The sequence below is a fragment of the Carlito syrichta genome, unplaced genomic scaffold, assembly GCF_000164805.1.
Source record: "Carlito syrichta isolate Samal-C Ts95f unplaced genomic scaffold, Tarsius_syrichta-2.0.1 Scaffold302608, whole genome shotgun sequence".
Classification (NCBI taxonomy): domain Eukaryota; kingdom Metazoa; phylum Chordata; class Mammalia; order Primates; family Tarsiidae; genus Carlito; species Carlito syrichta.
The window spans coordinates 832,825-855,596 of NW_007246704.1; the positions used below are offsets into that span (position 1 = coordinate 832,825).

At 37.1% G+C, this 22,772-nt stretch overlaps 1 protein-coding gene across 3 annotated transcripts in view; it reads left to right on the forward strand.

Annotated features, from left to right (window-relative positions):
- CYLD (CYLD lysine 63 deubiquitinase) overlaps positions 1-22,772 on the forward strand; it is a 61,519-nt gene that overhangs the window by 17,663 nt on the left and 21,084 nt on the right. For all 3 annotated transcript variants that reach the window (XM_021711811.1, XM_008057015.2, XM_008057014.2), the window contains 4 exons: positions 11,066-11,074; positions 12,376-12,474; positions 14,401-14,517; positions 21,708-22,087. In XM_021711811.1, the coding sequence (XP_021567486.1) occupies positions 11,066-11,074; positions 12,376-12,474; positions 14,401-14,517; positions 21,708-22,087 (605 nt within the window). The remainder of the gene's footprint in view (positions 1-11,065; positions 11,075-12,375; positions 12,475-14,400; positions 14,518-21,707; positions 22,088-22,772) is intronic.

The following is a 22,772-nucleotide window of genomic DNA, read 5'->3' on the forward strand; positions in this document are numbered from 1 at the left end:
TGTTATTGTTTGAAATATGGTATTTTACTATAACTACTGAATTTTAAAGTTTTGTTTTTAGCATTAGTACAAAACCTTCATTAAAAAGATCCTTTTAGGTCCAAGTCAGTAATTCTCAACCTGGGATGATTTTGTCTTCAGGGGACATTTGGCTGAAGTGCAGTTTGGAAGGCAAATGTGTGAAGACGTTGTTGACTGTCACATTTGAGGTGAGGGTGCTGCTGGCCTCCAGTGGGTAGAGGCCAGAGATCTGATAACAGCCTGGGATGACAGGGCTGCCTCACATAGCAAGGAATTATCTGGTCCAAAGTGTCAGCAGAGCTGAAGTTGAGACACCCTGCCCCAAGCACGTTCTAGGAGTTACTCTAACTTTATAGTCTTAACTCGCTGATGATGAGGGGGATTCCCTTGTGAAATAAATTTTCTTTCAGCATTTATATACTCTTGCAGGGGTAACCAATTCTGTGCTAATATTGTTTCTCCAAGATCACATGAATAAATGTAATTTCACTTATTTTATGATCAAATACAGGCATACCTTATTTTATTGTGCTTCACAGACATTGTGTTTTTTTATAAATTGAAGGGTTGTGGCAACTCTGGGCCGGGCAAGCCTCTTGGCACCATTTTCCACCAGCATGTGCTCATTTAATGTCTGTGTCACATTATGGTAATTCTTGTAATATTTCTAACTTTTTTATTACTATTATATCTGTTGTGGTGATCTATGATCAGTGATCTTTGTTACTATTGTAATTGTTTTGGGGCACCATAAGCTGCACCTGTATAAAACAGCACACTTAATCAAGAAATGCTGTGTATGTTCTGACTGCTCTACTGATCAGTTGTTCTCCTGTCTCTGTCCCTCTCTTGGGTCCTCTCTCTTTCCTGAGACACAATAATATTGAAGTTAGGCCAGTTAATAACCCAACAGTGGCCTCTAAGTGTTCAAGTGAAAGAAAAAGCTGCACATTTCTCACTTTAAATCAGAAGATAGCAATTATTAAACTTAGCGAGGAGGGCATGTTGAAAGCTGCTACAGGCTGAAAACTAGGCCTCACATGCCAGTTAACCAAGTTGTGAATGCAAGGGAGAAGTTCTTGAAGGAAAGTTAAAGTTCCACTTCAGTGAACACATGAATGATAAAGGGAAACAGCTTTATTATTGATATGGAGACGGTTTTAGTAGTCTGGAGAGCAGATCAAACCAGCCACCACGAATTCCCTTAAACCAAAACCTAATCCAGAGCAAGACCTTAACTCTCTTCAATTCTATGAAGGCTGAGAGAGTTGAGGAAGCTGCAGAGGAAAAGTTGGAAGCTAGCAGAGGTTGGTTCATAAGCTTTAAGGAAAGAAGTCGTCTCCATAACATAAAAGTGCAAGGTGAAACAGCAAGTGCTGATGGAAAAGCTGCAGTGAGTTATCCAGAAGATCTAGCTAAGATCATTGGTGAAGGTGGCTACACTTAAACAAAAGATTGTCAAGTAGATGAAACAGCCTTCTATTGGAAGAAGACACCATCTAAGAATTTTCCATCTGGAAAAGAGATGTCAGTACCTGGTTTCAAAGCTTCAAAGTACAGGCTGACTTTCTTGTTAGGGGCTAATACAGCTGGTGACTTTAAGATGAAGTTAATGCTCATTGACAATTCTGAAAATCCTAGGACCCTTAAGAATTATTCTGAGTCTACTCTACCTGTGCTCTATAAATGGACAATGAAGCCTGGGTGATAGCACATGTGCTTACAGCATGGTTAATTAAATATTTTAAGCCCATTGTTGAGATCTACTGGTCAGAAAAAAATATCTTTTTTCAAAGTATTACTGGTCATTGATAGTGTACCTGGTCACCCAAGAGCTTTGATGAAAATGTACAGGAGATTAATGCTGTTTTCATACCTGCGAATACAACATGGATCAAGGAATAGTTTTGACTTCCAAATCTTGTTATTTAAGAAATACATTTTGTAGGCATGTAAATGCCATAGATAGTAATTCCTCTGATGTATCTGGTCAAAGTAAATTGATAGCTTTCTGAATGCCATTAAGATGCCACCACCATTCTAGATGCCATTAAGAACATTTGTGATTCATGGGAGGTGGTCACAATATCAACATTAATAGGAGTTTGGAAGAAGTTGATTCCAACACTCATGGATGACTTTGAGGAGTTCAAGACTTCAGTGGAGAAAGTAACTGTAAATGTGGTGGAAATAGCAAGAGAACTAGAAGATGTGGAGCCTGAAGATGTGGCTGAATTTTGCTGCAATTTTATGATCAAACTTGAGCGGATAAGGAGATGCTACTTATGGACGAGCTAAGAAAGTGGTTTCCTGTGATGGAACCTACTCCTGGTAAAGATGCAGGGAACACTGTTGAAATGACAACAAAGGATTTAGAATATTGTGTGAACTTAGTTGATAAAGCAGCACCAGGGTTTGTGAGAGGATTGACTCCAGTTTTGAAAGATATTCTGTTGTGGGTAAAATGCTCTCAAACAACTTCACTTGCTACAGAGAAATTTTTATGAAAGGGTCAATTGATAGGCCAACTTCATTGTCTTCTTTTAAGAAATTGCCACAATCATCCTTCTCAGCCTTCAGCAACCACCACCTTGATCACTCAGCAGCCATCAGCATCAAGGTAAGGCCCTTCACCAGCAAAAGGATTTCAACTCTCCAAAGGCTCAGATGATCACTAGCATTTTTTGGCAATAATGTATTTTTAAATTAAGGCATATATGTATTTTTTAGACATAATAGTATTGCATACTTAAACTACAGTAGTATGAACTTTTATATGCACTGGGAAACCAAAGAATTTGTGCACCTTGTTTTATTGCAGTGGTCTGAAATGAAACTTGCAGTATCTCTGAGGTATGCCTGAATGATTGTGGGTTTCCCTTTTTATTTTTATTTTTGAATTTCCAGTGGGTGCTTTTGAAAGCTCAAAACTTTTTGGATTTTAAACTGAGCATAACTATTTTTCTTACCTCCCTTAATTGCATTTCTTTGAATTTTCCATCTTATTGCTGAATATAATTCATTATACTGAGCAAGTTAGGAGACTGGGGAATCACTAGTTTAGTATTATAAGAAAGAGATACCTGAACTATGATGTTGGCTTATGTATAATTAATTGTGTTTTCTCAGTTTGCTGGAGAATAAATATTTGAAGTGCTTTCCCCCTACACTCTAGAGCTGTATTTCCTTCTGTATATTTCTTCCACACCTCAATTTGATTTGAAATGTAAATTATCTTGGGTTCTGCGGTAGCACTTAAAAAGGGAAGAAAAGAAAAAAAACTACCTTTTCTATTTTTCCTGTGACAGAATTGAATACAACCTGACAAGGAATTCTTGGTTAGTAGTATTTATCATAAAAACATTTACAGTTATTTTTATTAAAATACTGGTGTAGGATTAAACTAATAAAAATTAGTTACATGAGAATTTCAGGAGCCACTTGGCAGTCACACTTTAATCTTCTAGACCAGTAGTTGTCATTGTCATTGCTGACTGAGAGCAGTGATGAAAAGGGGGAAGGAATGCTGTTTTTTCTTTTAGAACTTGATTGTCATAAACCCTGAATAGGAGATAATTAAGAATGATACTAGCTTTTATAACATAATACATAAATTACACTTATTTGCCAACAAAATAAAGCTTGCAAGTAGACTTTAAAAACTGAAGTTGTTTAAACAAAAATTAAGTTAGTTTATTTGAATGAGGCTTCATCTATATTTTATGTCATCATTAACACTCTTTTCTTGAAGGGAAAAAAGAGTCAAAGTGTCTCCTTTAGCTCCTTAGTTTCTTTTTTTTTGTGCCTAATTACCTTCATTTGTAGGACAAAATTAATATTTCAAGCATTTATAAAAGACTCTTTTTGGAGAAGTTGAACAGCTGGTGAGATTAGGAAAGAATTCTTTCCAGTCAATTGCTTGTTACAGTTGGCTTCTGAAGGATACCTTTGACTAAAAGATGCAGGAATCTTAAACCATTTGTTAGGATATTTTTCCTCTCTTCACTTCTGTTCCAAATGGTTAAAAACACTAACATAATCTAATTTGACATTATGTTCAGGTTCTTGAAGGTGTTGCAATGAAGCATGTCAATTAGTGCCCCCCCTAAATTATACATTTCTTCTTTTCTAGGGCAGCCTGTGTCTTCTTTTCTAGTTATGGGGGTTGGTAGCATAATGCTATTTCTTTTTTAAACTATGTGGTATATTCACTTAAAAAGAATTTTAAAATGAGTTCTAGTGAGAATTTTCCTTCGTAACATTGATCTCAACTACCTAATTTCCTTTTGTATCCTTGATCTTTTTTTTTCTTTGTGTCATTCAATGTTTGCATATCTTACAGGCTTCATGTACCTTCTTCTTTTTAAAAATTTTAACAGCTTTATTGAGATATAATTGATATATAATAAATGGCACACAAAGTATACAATTCTATAAGTTTTGACCTATGTGTACACCCATGAGACCATTTCCACAATCCAGATAGTGAGCATTATCTGTCACTCCAAGGCATGCCCTTTGAGATCATTCCCTCTGCTTCTGCCTTCCCCGCCCCCTGTTCCCTAACTTCGGACAACCACTGATCATCTCTCTGTCACTATACGTTTATTCATATTAAAAAAATTTTTTTTTTTTTTGAGTTGGAGTCTCACTCTGTCGCCCAGACTGGAGTGCAGTGGCCGCTCCCGGCCACCTCAGCCTCGACCTGCTGGGTTCTGGTGACACTTCCGCCTTAGCCTTCCAAGTAGCTGGAACTACAGGCACGTGCTACCACGCCTGGCTAATTTTTGATTTATTGTAGAGATGAGGTCTCACCAAGTTGCCCAGGTGGGTCTCGAACCCGCGGGCTCAGGCAATCCACTCACCTCAGCCTCCCAAGGTGCAGGATTACAGACTGAGTCACCGAGCCCGGCTTTTAAAAAATTTTTAAAGAATTTTTAATAAATGGAATAAGTTGGGATGTACTCTTTTTTTGTTGTTGTTCTGGCTTATTTCACTCAATATCTTTTTTTTTTTTTTTTGAGTCGGAGTCTCACTCTGTCGCCCAGACTGGAGTGCAGTGGCCGCTCCTGGCCACCGCAGCCTCGACCCGCTGGGCTCCGGCGATCCTTCCGCCTCAGCCTTCCGAGTAGCCGGAATTACAGGCACGTGCTACCACGCCCGGCTGATTTTTTTTATTTATTGTAGAGATGAGGTCTCGCTGCCCAGGTGGGTCTCGAACCCGCGGGCTCAGGCAGTCCACTCACCTCAGCCTCCCAAAGGCGCGGGATTACAGGCTGAGCCACCGAGCCCGGCTCTCAATATCATTTTTAAAAATTCATCCATGTTATCCTTTTTATTGCTGAGATATGTTCTATTTTATGGCTATACCAGTTTGTTTATTCATGCACTTGTTGATGAACATTTGGGTTGTTTTAAATTTTTGAGTATTATGAATTATGCTGTTATGAAAATTCACATACAAATTCTGGATACATATTGAGATGTGGAATGGTACTGTTGTAGATGACTGTTTACCCTACATAAAAACCTAAAAATTGCTGAGCTGTCTTTCTAAAGTGATTGCACTAAGCAGCAATATATGCAAGTTATAATTCTTCCATGTCCTTGCCAACACTTGGTATGGTTAGTCTTTTAAATTTTAGCTATCTAATTGTGATTTTAGCTATATAATTGTGGTTTTAGTTTGCATTTCACTGATGACCAATGACATCAATCATTTTTTTCTGTACTTATTTGTCATCTGTATATCTTCCTTGGTATAGTATCTGTGCAGTTCTTTTGCTAGTTTTGAATCTTTAAAACATTATTGAGTGTTGAGGATTATTTATTAATTCTGAATACAAGCCCTTTATCAGATGCATATGACTTATGAACATTTCAGATTATTATAGATTCACATGTAGAGAAAGAGAGGGAGAGAGCCTATTTACCCTTTATCCAGTTTGTCCCAGTGGTCACATCTTAAAAAATGATAGTCCATCAATGCTATCAGGATGTTGACACTGATATAACCAAAATGCAGAACCTTCCCAGCACACAGGAACCTTTCCGTGCCCTTTTATTGCCATACCAATTCCTTTCTACTCTTACCCATCCTATCCTTTGACAGTCACTCATCTGCTCTCCATTTCTATAATTTTGTTACTTCAAGGCTATTATATACATGGAATTGTGTAGCATGTAACCTTTTTTTTTTTTTTTTAGAAAGCAGGATTTATTGAGAGGACAGAAAAACTCCCACAGTGCAATAGGGATGGGACCCGAGGGGGTTGCCCTCATATAACCTTTTGAGATTGTCCTTTTTCTTCGCTCATCATAATTCTCTGGATATTTATCTATATTGTTGTGTGTGTATCAGTGCTTTGTTTCTGTTTACTGCTGAGTAATATTCCATATTACAGATGTACCAGTTTTATTTAACCATTTGCCCATTGCGGGAGGGACATCTAGTTTGTTTCCAGTTTTAGGTTACTGGGAATAATGCTTTTATGAACATCTGTGTACAATTTTTTGAGTGAACATAAATCTTTATTTCTCTGACATAATTGTCCAGATGTGCATTTACTAGTCTTATAAAATTTGCATATTTAGTTTCTTAAGAAACTGCAAAACTATTTTCCAGAGTGACTGTACTCTTGCATTACCACTGGTGATATATGAGTAGTCCAGTTTTTCCACATCCTCACCAATATTTGGTGTTTTCATTATTTTTAATTTTAACCATTCTGAGAGATTTGTTGTAATAACTCATTGTGATTGGAATTTGAGTTTATCTGATGACTCCTGATGTTGAACGTCTTTTCATGTAATTATTACTATCTATCTTCTTGAGTAAAATTGGTGTCTTTATCTCTTACCCAGGTTCTAATTGGATTATGTGCTTTTTTTTTTTAATGTTGGATTTTGTGAATTCTTTATGTATTCTAGATACTAGCCCTTTGTTGGATATGAGGTTTGCACATATTTTTGTCTAGTTTGTAGCTTGTCTTTTTTTTCCTCATAGTGGGTTCTTTTACAGAGTAAAATATGTTGATTTTTATGAAGCTTAACTTTTATAATTTTCCTTTTATAGATCATGCTTCTGGTGTTATATTTAACGACTCTTGTTTAGCTTTAGATATGAAAGATTTTCTCCTAAGCTTTAAAAAATGAATTATAATTCACATACCATTATATTTACCTCTTTAAAGTGTACAATTCAGTGATATTATAATGTTGTGCAACCATTACTATCTAGTTTCAAAAACATTTCATCATCTTAGATGGGAACCCTGTACCCATTAAGTCTCCTACCCTCAGCCCTTGGCAACCACTAATCTGCTTTCTGTCTCTATAGATTTACCTATTCCGGACATTTTATACAAATAGAACAAAAATATGTGGCCCTTTGTGTGTGGCTTCTTTCACTCATGATCTTTCCAAGGTTTGTCCATGTTGTGCATGAATCAGTTCTCTAGTCTTTTTATGACTGGATAATATTCCAATACGTGGATATATCATATTTTATTTATCTATTAATCAGTTGATGGATTGTTTCTAGTTTTTGACTATTATAAAATGCTGCCATGTACATTCTTGTACAGGGTTTTTTGTGGATGTATTTTTCAACTCTGTTGGGTGTATGCTGAAGAGTGGAATTGCTGGGTCATGTGGTAGCCCTATGTTTGGTCATTTGTGGACTGTCAAACTGTTTTTTCCAAAGGAGCTGCACATTTACTTTTCCACCAGCAATGTATTGAGGATTCTAATTTCCCTACATCCTTGTTCTCTTTATTCTTTTTTTTTAAAGTTTCATGGTTTTACATTTAAGTTTATGATCCATTTCGAGTTAATTCTTAAATAAGGTATAAGATTTTAGTAGTTTCTTTAAAAAAAGCAAAAAACCTGTGACTGTCTAAATTTCTCCAGCACCATTTGTTAAAAAGACTATCTTCTTCCATTGAATTGCCTTTGTACCTTTGTCAAAAATCAGTTGAGCATATTTGTGTGGGTCTGTTTCTTGGTTCTCCTCTTTGTTCCATTGATCTGTGTGTCTATCTCCGCCAATACCACAGTCTTGATTACTGTAGCTAACTAAGAAGTCTTACAGGCTTGTAAACAGATGCTGCCTACTTTCTTCTTCTTTTCCAAAATTATTTTAGCTACTCTGGATCTTTTGCCTCTCCATATGCATTTTAGAATAATCTTGTGTCCAGGTATACACAATCCTGATGAGACACAGGGAGGAATTGCATTAAAACTGCATATCACTTTGGGAAGAGTTTATATCCTTGTGCTGGAGACAGCAGGCTTTTGTTGAGGTTTTCTTTTGTCTGTGCCATTGATGTTTCTGGATTGCTGGCATCTGCAGCTCTAAGTCTGGGATAAGACTTAGGCAGGAAGAAAACCCAGAGAAATCTCCACCATGTCATTTCTTAGGTCTTGTGGTCCCTAGCTGTTTACCATCTCTTCTCCACCTTTTGGAGTCTTCTAATACTTGTTTTCTATATTATATCCAGAGTTTCAAGTTATACTCAGCAGAGATAGGCAAAAGTATGACTCCTCCATCTTCCGCATCTTCCTGGGAACTTCTACTTCCCAGAAGTAGAAGTTGCATCTTCCTTCTTTAAGTTAACAGTAGATACTGGAGATCATTTCACATTAGTATATAAGTTGTATACTTCATCTTTTGTTTAAATTATTGCATTATATATCATTTTATGAATGTACCATACATTTTTTTAACCCATAGACAGTGCTTCAGCAAATAATTTCGTCTAGCCAAAAGGTAACTTCCTAGGAGTCGAATTGCTGGGTCACACGGGATGTGCATTTTACATTTTGTTAATGGCAAATGGCCTTCTGTACAGGTTGTCAATTGGAATCACCCTGAATGTTGTCTTTATAGGCAGAACTACTGATCATGTGAGACCATTAGAGCCAGACGCCTGAAAAAGAATAGTTTGTAGACAAGATCTCAGTATGCAACTCTGGTGGTATCTGTATGGGACCTTCCAGGATTTCTTGAACAATTTTTCACATACAGTTGTACAAAATATAAAGAAAATATTTAGAGATTTTTGGGTAGTTGCTACATAGAGTATGTTTGATGTCAGTTCTTATAATACTTCATTCTACTTAAGTAAACATATTTTCTTCCCAAGATTTCTCTAAGGACGTTAAATTCTTATTTGAGTCTGAGTTATACTCTGTGGCCGATGATGTATACAATTAAGCAGTTTCTCTTAATTTAATGGACCATTCAAATTCACAGACATTTCTTTTGATTTGAATAAGTTGTTCACTAGTTTATTGTTATGATTCCCAGCTCAGGGCTCTCCAAGGAATTTTTTTCCCTTTTTGATTAAATCAACAAGAGTGATGGATAAGTTCTTAATTTTATTATTTTGAATGCAGCCTCACTGTATATATGTAATGGATGCAGTGTCCATATTGATGTGTATATCAGTAGTTTATTCAATTTTTACTGCTATGTAGTATTTCATCATATGAATAGACCAGAATTTGTTTATCCATTCTTCTGTAAAATGGGTTGCTTCCAGCTTTAGATTCTTATGAATAGGACTGCTGTGTACATTTTTGTACATACTGTTTGGTAGACATATCTTGCTATTTCTTTCAATATCTTTATTGAGGATTTTTGTTTTTTTTTGAGTTGGAGTCTCACTCTGTTGCCCAGACTGGAGTGCAGTGGCCGCTCCTGGCCACCGCAGCCTCAACCTGCTGGGCTCTGGCGATCCTTCCGCCTCAGCCTTCTAAGTAGCTGGAATTACAGGCACGCACTACCACGCCTAGCTAATTTTTTTTTGATTTATTGTAGAGATGAGGTCTCACCAACTTGCCCAGGTGGATCTCGAACCCGCGGGCTCAGGCAGTCCACTCACCTCAGCCTCCCAAGGCATGGGACTATAGGCTGAGCCACCGAGCCAGGCGAGAATTGTTTTAATCTTACAAAATTATCTCCTGAATTTATATCTTACCTTGTTTACTATCTCATATTTACCTTTTCTTGAGTTGGTAATATCTTAAAGTTTATTTGAGTTTGAAGGCTTTGCTTTATGACCAAAGTGATTTTAGATCATGAACATAGTCATGACAAAGTAACAAGAAATATTTGTTATATATTTGATGGAGGTATATATTAAGTTAGTTGTGATATGTGACCCTTTATTTGCATAGAGTTCTGTTGGAATGTCCTATTCCTCAAAGTTGATATTTGACCCTCTCTCAGACTAGTACTTGGACAGAAGGTAACCACAATTTTCAATTCCATTGACCTCAACTCACATTCCTAATCTTTGGAGTCCTCCCCAGCATTTCCAGCAAAGCTGTCACCAGCAGAGCTGTCACTACTGCCTCTTCCATTTGGCCCTTTTGGTACTGCTATCCTGTCTTTATAGTCTAACAAAGGGAAGACCATTTGCCACATTTGTTATAATGGCTACCAACAGTATGATGTATACATGTATGTATTATGGTATATATGTACATGTGAGTATCTTTTTTTAAAATGGAGTCATATGCAGTTAATTATAGTTAATAATGGGAATTGTTTTTCTTTAGTTAATTTATGCACTATAATTTGGGAACTTTTTTCAGTGACTAAGATTTTCTTTCCTCATTAGCTGTCAGAGTTGATACTTTAAAATATCTGAATGGTAACATCATAAAAGACTGTGGTTTACTGTGGGTAACTGAGACCATGGAAAATGAAAGTACGGATAAGGAGGGACTACTATATTAATAAACAGATTTTCTTTTACTATATCACTTGGTTTAAATCATGGTTAATTAGTATGCTTTTTGAATTAAAATAATATTCCTGGATTCTATTTTGTCATAATCTGAGACACGTAATAATACCTTTCCCTCTTTCCCTAACCATGGAAAAAAGCTACCAAGCATCATTTACATATAATTAATTCAGTACAATTTTTAAAAATGGTCTTTTCCTTGTGTTTAAAATATAAAAATTGTCCTATTTCTTTCTTTCTGTCCTCAAAAATCCACTGTGGGTGATATCGTTTTTGCTGATACACAGCTTTATCAGGTATGACTCTCTTAAGTGTCATGTTGGGCTGACTCTATAAATGTGTTGTTGAACTTTTCAAAGGAAAAACTTCTACACTGACTCTTTTACATTTACTTGATCAGTGCTTATGAGTATTTTATGAACATTACTAGGTTTTAAGGTTTAGAGTGGTTTTTGTATCACAAACAAATTACATTCATATTTAAAAAGGATTTTGGAGTGCTTTCTTTAAATATATTTTTGTTTGTCGATGTCTCTGGCTTTCTGCATTTTAAATCTGTGTTTAATTCTGTGTGTTTTTTGGTTTCTAAATGTTTGTATACACATCTGTGTTATTCTTAACATATATATGTTTTTAATAGATACATATTCCTAACCAGAACATTCCTAATCATGATACATATTCTTAACTTTTTTCAAACTGTGTTCCATGAAATATATTAATCTAAGATGCTAAGTGAAGTGGTAAAAAGTTATCAAATAAATTTACGATGTTTCTCCTTAAGAGGTTTACAGTACATGTTAGCATATTAAAGGTTCTGGTTTCATGCAGTAAAGAAATTGTTTATCTTTGTTATCTCAACATCTGCTAGAAATATTTGATTATGGAACACTTCATAATATATAGGGGTATTCTGGGTATACTGATTTGGGATATGCTGCAGAAAACTGAGTAACATTTTCTTTGTAGGCAATAAAATCGACTCCAAGTGATTAAATTTTTAAGAGGTTAAAACGTTTAGCAGGGCTGGACATGATGGTTCAAGCCTGTAATCCCAGTACTTTGGGAGGCTGAGGTGAGGGAATTGCCTGAACCCACGGGTTCAAGAACAGCCCGGGCAACTTGGTGAGACCTCATTTCTACAATAGATCAAAAAATTAGCCAGGCGTGGTAGTGCGCTCCTGGAGTTCCGACTACTTGGAAGGCTGAGATGGAAGGATCGCCTGAGTCCAGCAGGTCGATGCTGGGGTGGCCGTGAGTGTGTCACGGGCACTCCAGCCTGGACATCGGGGTGAGACTCCAACTCAAACAAACAAACCAACAAACAAAAACATTTAGCTGAATTGTATTTTGAGAGTTTATTTTCTTATAGAAATCACATTTTGAAATACAGCATTGATTTTTTTCCCCTCTGTGATATTATCTCTTTCAGTACTTTTGATGGTCTTTAAGAAGAATTTACAAAATTGTAAAAATTCTGCTTTTTGTTAGAAAGAGGGTTTTGTTTTGTTTTGTTGGTTACTGTCATTGTTTTCTTGATTGTTTCTCTTTTAATTTGCTTTTATCTTAAAAAAAAAACCCATGTTTACTGTTTCAGATAGCGTGACACAGGAAAGGAGGCCTCCAAAACTTGCCTTTATGCCTAGAGGTGTTGGGGACAAAGGTTCATCCACTCATAATAAACCAAAGGCTGCAGGTATGGATTAACAGGACACAATCCTTAGTAATTTACATGATATCTGATTTGTCATAGTATTATAAAAGGTTATAGGCTATTACGTCTTAACATACAAATTATTATTTTTTCTTTCAAATGTGTTTAGTAGTTAAACTAAAACTTTTATATAAATGTTCTTGCTTAAGCCAAGGGTTCCAAACCCTTTTTACCAGATGAAAAGTTTCCCATGAGGATCTGTGTGTTTTGCTGGTCTATACTAGGCTGGTTTTTGTCTCCTTACATTTGTATTTATGGTTTAGAATTGCAACTATATAAAGTAATCATATATGGATAATGTTATATAGGGTAAAGTATACTAGAGATTAATTGTATGGATTTTGCTAGCTAGATGTGGCACAAATTAAATTCTAAGCTGCTAAGCAAAAATTTTTGTCTTTCTTCCAGAAGCTTCCTCACAATACATGTGGGTTCATAGCTCTTTTTTTGTTAGCTTCTACATACTTCATAGATTTATAGAAGGATTGTTTACACGTTTTAAATGGCTCATTTAAAATATTGTAAGAATTTTTGTTAACTCATATGTGAATTAGGAGAAGAATATTTTTTCCTCAATTATTATAGTTTCTGCTCGTATAAAGGAACTTTTTTGTACTTCAAGAGTTATTTTATATGGCATTGGGCTCTGAGAGATTTAGGATTAATTTCAGGATATATAAGTAATAGTATTTTTTAATGTCAACCTGTAGATCAGTATAGGATAACTCAAACTTGCTACTTTCATTTATATAGTAATGGCCTAGGATTTTCTTAAGACATGGCATGTTAGTTGTGTTTGAGCACACTAATTAGTTAAAGATATAAAGTGTAGAGCTACCTGCTTTAAATGGAAAAAAAATCAACTTTTGTATAGGTTCTGGAGACCCTACTGCACCCCACTGTGGCATGTCCCCTAGTTAATACTGAGGCAGGGTAGAGTCTTGAAATGACTGTGGCACAGCTACTCTAACTCTTTCACATTTAATAAAGCCAGCAAATCAGAAACAACATATCAGTACTTTACCTTTTCAAATATATAAGGAAATAAAACAAGGAGTTCAATGATCAACAATTCCAAAATTGTTAAATTTTAACTCTTTTAAAACTTGATTTGTGCATTGATTTGTATTCAGCATTTGACAATGACCTTCTTCTGAAATCTTCTGTTTTACAATAATAGGTTAAATTTGTGAACCAATGAGTTCATCAAAGTTGAGTAATGATGATTTTGACAGTTAGAGATAAGCTCTAGTACATAGAATAATTTGCTGAAGCAGTTAAATGAGTGAGCTTTTCTTTTACTTACTCCTTGTTCCCCTCCTGTATTGACTTTTGTGCTGAAGAATGCTTTCAAAATTGCTAAAATGGATACCAACTTTTTAAAAACTGAAGAAAAAAATAGTGTCTGTGTATATCTGTTAGTTGTAAAGTCATTAACACCATATTTATATTAATTCATTTTATTTTTAAAAAGCTTTGACACTATATTGACTTTATGTTTTTTTTTTTTACTTTTAAATTTTTTATTTTAAAGGCGTGGGGTACAATTCAGGGTTAGGTATACAAATGTTCATTATGCAGGTACCCTTGTTGATGGGGTGTGCCCCTCCCCCTCCCCTGACAGTTTCCCTCAACTGCCAATCCCATACCCCTCCCTGCCCCCCCGGCAGTTTCCCACTACTGCCAATCCCTTTCTTATAGTATTATGATAATTATTCAAGGTCTGCTTATGAGTGAGAACATATGGTACTCTGTTCTTTGTTTCTATGATAGATCGCTGAGTATGATGAACTCTAAATCCATCCAAGTTGCTGCAAAGTTCATATGTTTGTCTTTCTTTATGGCTGCATAACATTTCATTGTGTATGTGTGACTTTATTTTTAAAAGAAACTTTTCTTGTTCCCTAGGATCTACCTCAGACCCTGGAAATAGAAACAGATCTGAATTATTTTATACCTTAAATGGGTCTTCGGTTGACTCACAGCCACAATCCAAATCAAAAAATACATGGTACAGTGATGAAGGTAATCTATAATTTTAGTGTTCTTTATAATGATCCCCTCTTTTTAACTCAACAGAGAAAAATGGCTTTTTCACCAATATTTTCAGTTTTTGGAAACAGAATGAGTAGACCATTTCTATAATATTGCCAAATTAAAATATTGTCCACAATTTGAACTGCACTGCTGTTAAGATTTTTAAAATATTTAAAGATGTATTAGTAGCTTCTCTTAACTAATCTGTTTAGGGCAGAAGATCTCTAGAATCAACTGAATCATTTACATACTTTTCTGTCTGGGTCTCTCTTTAAAGTATTCCCTTTCTAAAAATTCTATCTTCTCTTAGTTCTGGGGTATCACTTTCTTCTAGTTTATTCTTTTTCTTTGTTCACTTGTTTAACAAATATTTATTGGGTGTTTCCTATGTGTCAGGCATTCTTCTAGGCACTGAGATAACAATGATGAGGAAAAATAGACATGGTCCTTGCACTATTTAAGTTTACAGTTGTTAAATTGTTAAGATAGAAATTAATCGAACAATCACAGAAATAGACATGGGATTGCCTTGGTGATAAGTGCAGTGAAAGTGCAGGATGCTGTGAGAACATATGAAAGAGGGTTTTACTTAGGAATGTTTCTCTAGGGAAGCGACATAATGCTTAGGTTTACCAGATGAGTGGCAGGTAACAAAGTGGAAGGGGACAGAAGAAACTTTTAGGCAGAGGGAATGGCACATGTAAAGGCCTTGTAGAAGAAAGGAACCTGGTGTTTGCCAAGGGCTAGAACAGAGTGTGTGTGTGGGGGGTGGCTCATTTATGAGATGAGAAAGGCCAAAAGGGCCAGGCCATGTGGAGCCTGTTGTGCCCTATTCAGAGGAAATGGGGAGCTGCTGAAGGATAGTCAACAGGGGGTGGCATGACCAAGTTTGCATTTTAGAAAGCTCATTCTGGCTCCAAGTCACACCGTGTGTTGAAGCAGACCCTGTGTAAATGCAAGGACACCATTGACAGCTATTTTAGGGCCCAGGAGGAGATTATAGTAGCAGGGACTAGACTTGGGGAAAAGAAGAGTGGATAGATATTAGAGATATTTAGGAGATGTATTCTGACAGGACTTATATATAGATTGAATATGAGAGTCGAGGAAGAAATATGTCAGTGGTGACTCGGTTTTCTGGCTTGCATATTTAGATGGTGGTGGAGGAAGGTGATGGATTTGATTTTGAATATGTTGAGTTGGAGGGTTTTTTTTTTGAGTTGGAGTCTCACTCTGTCACCCAGACTGGAGTGCAGTGGCATGCTCCTGGCCACCGCTGCCTTGACCTGCTGGGCTCTAGCAATCCTTCTGCCTCAGCCTTCCAAGAGGAACTACAGGCGCATGCTATCACATCCAGCTAATTTTTTGATATATTGTAGAGACGAGTTCTTGCCAAGTTGCCTGGGCAGGTCTCAAACCTGCGGGCTCAGGCAATACACTTGCCTCGGCCTCCCAAAGTGCTGGGATTATAGGCCGAGCCACCGAGTCCGGCCTGGAGGGGCTTTTTAAACTTCCTACAGATAATTTGTCAAGTATGCAGTTAGATGTACAAATCAAGCTTAGAAGAGAGGTAAAAGCTGGAGAAATAAATTTGTAGGTTGGCTTCACCCATGTGATGATTGAAGACCTGTGAATAATATTGCCAAAGGACAGAGTGGGGATGGAGGGCATGGATTAAAACTGAACTTGAGGGCCTTAATGGCTGGAGTGGGAGGAAATAAGTTGTCAAAGGAATCAGACAGGAAGTGACCAGAGGGATGTGAGGAAAGTCAAGAGACCATTATTGGGTCAAGAAACCAAGGAGCAAGTAGACAGCAGTACTGAATGATCTTGAGAGGGCAGGTGCCATGATGACCACACAACACCCACTGGGTTTAACCACCTAGAAGTCGCTGATGACCTTAGTGAGTTCAGTTGTAGAAGAATGTCATCAGAAGCCAGCTTAGAGTATGCAGAGGGTGTGGAGTGAGGAAGTGGAGATGTGAGTCCAGAGCTGCCTAAAATGGAAGTTTAGGTTTCTTCCTGGGCATCCTGTCTCTCTCATGAGTCACATCCAGTAGTCACCAAGTCCTCTGGGTTTCCTCCTCTTCAATGTCACTAGAATCTCCCTGCATCTTCATTTGTGCAGCCCTGGCCTTAGTTCAGAGCCTTTGCTTGTCTCTGCCTGCATTAATATTATGACCTTCTAATTGGTTTGTCTGCCTCAGTCTTGTTCTTTTTAAATTTATTCTGAACATCATCATTGTCATTATTGTCGTCGTTGCCACCATTATCGTCACTGCAGCTACCATTTCTGGACCACTTACTATAACGCCATGCATTGTGCTAAGCACTTTTCCACATTATTTTACTTTATCCTCATAACTTTGTGAGGTGGATGTTTTTGTGTACTCTTTTGTTACAGTGGTTAAATAACTTGTGCAAGGTCACAGACCCAGTAATAGAGAAACCAGTACTCCAACCTGGATCTATTTGACACAGCTCTCATGCTTTTTATGCTTTTCCTTACATTCCTATTTTTCTGCAGATACATCTGCTCATGTCCCTTCTTGCTTAATGCCCACTAATGTTTCCCTAACCCTTGAAGACACAGATCTGAGTTCCTTCTTTTGGCATGTTGGACTCTTGATGGTGTAACCTCTTCCCCATCCCTGGCATTTCCCCTGCCCCCATGGCTCCGGCTGTGTTGTACTTGGACTGTTCTTGGGATGTGCTGTGCTTCCTCCTCCTGTGCATATTGCTCCTGCCGCCTGGAAATCCTTCCTCCTGTTCCTCCACCTTCCTGGTCTGGCTCACTTCTAGTTGTCTCTGAAATCTCAGCATATCAGTTTATCCAGAAGTCTTTACTTTCTTCTGCCACTCTCCTAGGTTAGGCTAAGTGTCATTCTAACTGCCTTGTGTACTTGCTTATCTCCTCTGCTGGACTGTGAGTTCCTAGTGCTCAGCATAGCTTGACATATAGTAGACTTAACTATGTACAAACCAAGCAGAAATAAGAATGTAAGAGAATGTAGAATCTATGATGACTAGCTACCACATGGATTCAGCTCTATTATAGGCTGAAACACATCTGCCAAAGTAACAGCAAATTCTGCTCTTATGTAAATTGGGGTTAGGTACTCATGTGGGAAATGCCTTGAATGAGAGATTTTTGATCTTGTCTCTGAGACATGCCTTCTTTTCTGCTCTGGGTAGCGCATGTGGAGATAGATGGTCAGGGACTTTAATCCCTAAATTCCTTCTAGCCACAGAGCAGGAAGCTTATTTGAATAATGCTTCCCTTGGAGTTGTCTTCTCATAAACTACTTTTGTTAAGATTTGTCCTGTATGTTAGCAGTTATCAGCTCTGTAAAATTCTGGAGAGTTCCAAAACATCAAGGGCCTGGGTGCTTTGGTGACTCAACAAAAGAATGGCTACAGCCTCCAGATGTCACATGGCCTGTCCAGGGTAGTTATGGTACAGCCCTGCTCTCTTGCCCTGATCTTACTGGCGAATTTGCTAATGCTTTTCCTACATGGTGATTTCTTGCTAAGGAAACTAGTAAAAGCATGGTTTTCCGTAATCTAGGTAATGACAGTTCTTCTAGTTTATGCTATAATTTTATTGTTCTTTTTCTTAATACAGATTCTGTATTGTATCAAATATCCTAACTTCTTCATTCTACTAGAATCCTGTCTAGTGTTGTATAATAATTTCAGGAAGGGATATTGATCCTAAAAGACCTATATGGAACACACAAAGTAATGAAATATGAATGGAGTAGGTCTTTATCCTTACATTAGAAAATAGAGGTAATTTAGTTGTAAAAGAACATTGTGTCTGTAGATAATTTCACTTATACATTTAAAAAGCTTTACAACATTTGATTCATTTACTCACTTTTTTTTTTTTTTAAAGCAAGTGTTTTACAAGTATTTTCTTGTGTGCTTTGGATTAAACCATGGAAAAGACTAACACAATTGCTGTTCTTATGAAGCTTCTATTCTAGTTTTGTAGTTTGTATGGTAGACAAAACAGACAAGGTGATAGTCAATTGTGATGTGCAAGCAGTGAAGGAAATGAAAAGGTAGTAGCAACTGAAACACATCCACCAGTGTAACAGCACATTCTGCTCTTACATAAATTGGGGCTAGATACTCATGTGGGAAATGACTTGAATGAGTGATTTTTCATCTTCAAGGCATGCCTTCTTTTCTGCTTTGGGTACTAAGTGTGGTCTGGAAAAGACTCTGTGAGGAGAGGATATTTGGATGAGATCTGGATGGTGAGAATGAATGAACCTGCCAGAGAAAGAGGTTGGCAAGAGCATTCTAGGCAGAAGAAGTAGGAAGGCCAAGGATCTGAGATGAGAAAAAGGATTTGAGAAACAGAAAGCAGGCCAGAGTGGCTACAGCATAGCAAGCAGGGAAAAGAGGTGTATAAAATGAATTTGGAAGTTTATAGGGTCCAGACTCTCCAGGACCTTGTAGGTCTGTGAAAATGTAGTGCTTATGGGAACACTGGAAAGCCATTAGAAGGTTTTAAGCTAGGGAATGATATTACGATTGTGTAAGATCTTTACATTTTAAGATTTCACTAGTTACATGACAGATAGGATGGAGAGAGCAAGAATGGGGAGAGAGACCCATGAAAGGGCTGATTATAGGTAAAAGCTTATGGTGGCTTTGATTAAGGAAATGATGGCAAAGATTCATAGAAATGGGGGAGCTTCAGATAGACCAACAGAACTTGCTTTATGGATTCAGGTGTTCGACCTGGGGGATTGAGGGTTTGGGAAAGGAAAGAATAATTTTTTAAAATTTTAGATTAAATATTAGTGTTAAGGAATCTCAAGTGAATAAAGTATAAAGAACAATACGTATAAAGTGCAATGAACACCCAAGTAGTTTCTACTCACTCAAGGCCATTGTCATCACCTTTGAAACTCCCTGGGTGCCTCTTCCTAGTTTCTTTCTCTTCACTGTCTCCTCTGAGCTATAATAAAAGCAAAGGAATGTTTTATCATTCCTTTGCTTTTATTATAGTTTTATCACATAAGTTTGCATAGATAAACTGTATATACTTAGTTCTTCATGTTTTTAAGCTTTATATACAAGGAATCAGATATGTGTTATTGCATAATATCCTCCCTCAACACTGTGTTCCTAATATTCTTCCAGGTTGTAGTATGTGCTAGTAATTTATTCATTTTCATTGTTGTATACATTCGATTGTATGAGCATACTGCAATTTAAGAATCCATTTGACTTTTTGTGGCTATTTGAATTATTTTTATTTTCTTGCTATTATTAACATCTCTACTATTAACATTATTGCACATGCCTAGGGTATATAACTATGAGTGGTATTACTGAGTAATGGGCTATGCACATATTTCCTATACTAAATAATGCCAAATGGTTTACCAAAGTAGTTGTACTAATTTACAAACTGTCTTAGTCCATTTGGGCTACTAAAAAGAATACCATATACTGGGGTGGCTCCTAAACAACAGAAACTTGCTTCTCACAGTTTTGGAGGTTGGGAAGTCAAGATCAAAGTGCCTGAAGGTTTGGTGCCTGCTGAGGGCTTTTCCCTGGTTCATAGACAGCTGTCTTTTTGCTGTGTCCTCATATGGAGAAGGGGCCAGAGAGTTCTCTGTTGCCCCTTTTATAGGGGCACTAATCCCATTCATGAGGGTTCTTCCCTTAAGACCCAATCACCTCCCAAAACCCTCATCTCCGAATACCCTCACGTTGAGGATTAAATTTCAACACAGGAATTTGTGGGGGCACAAACATGCAGCCTAGAGCATATGCTCATAAGCATCATATCAGGGTATCAGTTTCCCTTCATTCTTTCCAACCATTAATGTCCTAAGACTTCGACTTTTGAAATGATATCTCAAGTTGGTTTTGGCTTTCATTGATCTATTTACTAGTGAGGGCAAGAATCTTCATTAATTTGTTAGTGATTTAGTTTCTCCTGTGAATTGCCTTTTCAAGTCTTTTGTCTATTTTTTTCTAGTTTTCTTCTGTCTTTTTCATATTGATTTATCAACTTTTTTTCAAATTCAAATCCTTTGTTAGCTATATGTATTGCAAGTAATTTCTTCTTGTTTGTGATTTCCCTCTTTCCCTTTATTAAACTCTTGCTATGATCCCTTTTAATGGACAAGTTCTTAGTTTTAATGTGGTCATATTTATCAATCTTTTTTTTATGGTTTGTGTGGTTATATTTAAGAAGTTTCTCTTTATCTTGAAGTCATAAAGAACATTCTCTATTGTCTTCCAAAGGTTTGAGGTTTTGCCTGCCACATTTTTTAAAGCCACCTGGACATGATTTTTGTGTAGAGTATAAATAGGATTCTAGTTTAATTTTTAAAAAAACCATATGGATGACTGATCATTTCAAAACTATTTACCAAGAAACTCATTCTTTTCCCACTGGTCTGCAGTGTCTACCTGTCAAGTGTATTAGTCATTTAAGGAAATGACTTTTGACTATGGTTCTCTTGACTTTATATTTGTTTTCTCTTCAATTATATTCTGTTTTTATGTTTATTCTGGCATTGAGCTTCTTTACTACATGTTTGTTTTCTCTTACTATTCTTTCTATTCTTTTTATTATTCCCTACTTGGGGGTGGGGTATTAGTCTATTCTTCTAACTGCCCAAGTTGTATACCGAGTTCATATTTAGCTTTTCTTTTTTAAAAAATAGGCTATTGTCTATATGTTTTCTTTATAAGTTTTAATTTAGCTGTGTTCCTCAAATGTTCATTCTTTATTTCTTTTTCTCTTCTCTCATCCTGCTCTCCTTTTTTTTATTTTTAAAACTTACATATTTTTATTCATTAGTTATTTATGTTCATGTTTCTTAAGTTTTTTGGTATCTTTTTGGACTGATTTCTAATTTAGTTATTTTGTGGACAAAGAATATATAACCTATATGACACCAATCAATAATAGATTTTTTTTGTTTGAACAATGGGGTGCTGTTTATTCAGGCAGAAAATCGTAGAGATGGGCGGGGAGGCAAGAGCACTGTTTGGAGATATTAAATGTGCAGTGCCTGTGAGAATCCTAGTGGAGAGGTCGTGTGGGCAGTTGAACTAAATCTGTGATTTGACTTTTAGAGCTGTAAGACATATTTAATATTCTTGAATACATTTCTCTAATGAGGAACAATTTTTTATAGTTGCAGATGACCCTGCCAAGTCTCTCACAGAGATATCTTCAGACTTTGGCCATTCTTCACCACCGCTGCAGCCTCCTTCTGTGAACTCACTGTCCAGTGAGAACAGATTTCACTCTTTACCTTTCAGTCTGACAAAGATGCCCAACACCAATGGAAGTATCGGCCACAGTCCGCTTTCTCTGTCAGCCCAGTCTGTGTTGGGAGAGCTGAACAATGCACCTGTCCAGGAGAGTCCTCCCTTGGCCATGTCTTCTGGTAACTCACATGGTCTAGAAGTGGGCTCCTTGGCTGAGGTGAAAGAGAACCCTCCTTTCTATGGGGTAATCCGTTGGATTGGTCAGCCACCCGGACTCAATGAAGTACTAGCTGGACTGGAACTGGTAATTTAATTGGACCTAGAAATTATAGTTCTTTTCTATATGGGGTCTTGTGCAGATTTTCCCCTATTATGTATTTTTGGCAAACGGTTATATTTATTTTAAAAAGCCATCACTAGAGAAGAATTTTCTTACCATGTTGCTTGACTTCCCCTTGTCACCTATGAAGCTTCTGACCCACTTATTTCTAATGTTAGTTGATCTATGTTCAAGGAAAGAAAATTGACTTTTCGGCTAATATATTTATACTCCTTATAAAAAACAGAATTGAGTAAGGAAAGCAAATCTGCTATCAGCTATTCTTTTTCTTCTTCTTTCCCCCAATCAGTTCCATTAGTTATATTATTGGCTTTAAAATTAACTACCATTTTTAGAGGTCTTCAGTAGAAGGAAAGATATTCCCTTTGGAGATTAGGAAAACATTGTTTGGCCAGGCTCGGTGGCTCAGCCTGTAATCCCAGCACTTTGGGAGGCCGAGGTGAGTGGATTGCCTGGGCCCACAGGTTCGAGACCCACCTGGGCAACTTGATGAGACCTCATCTCTACAATAAATCAAAAATTAGCCAGGCATGGTAGCGCGCGCCTGTAGTTCCAGCTACTTGGAAGGCTGAGGCAGAAGGATCGCCGGAGCCCAGCAGGTTGAGGCTGCAGTGGCCGGGAGCGGCCACTGTACTCTAGTCTGGGTGAC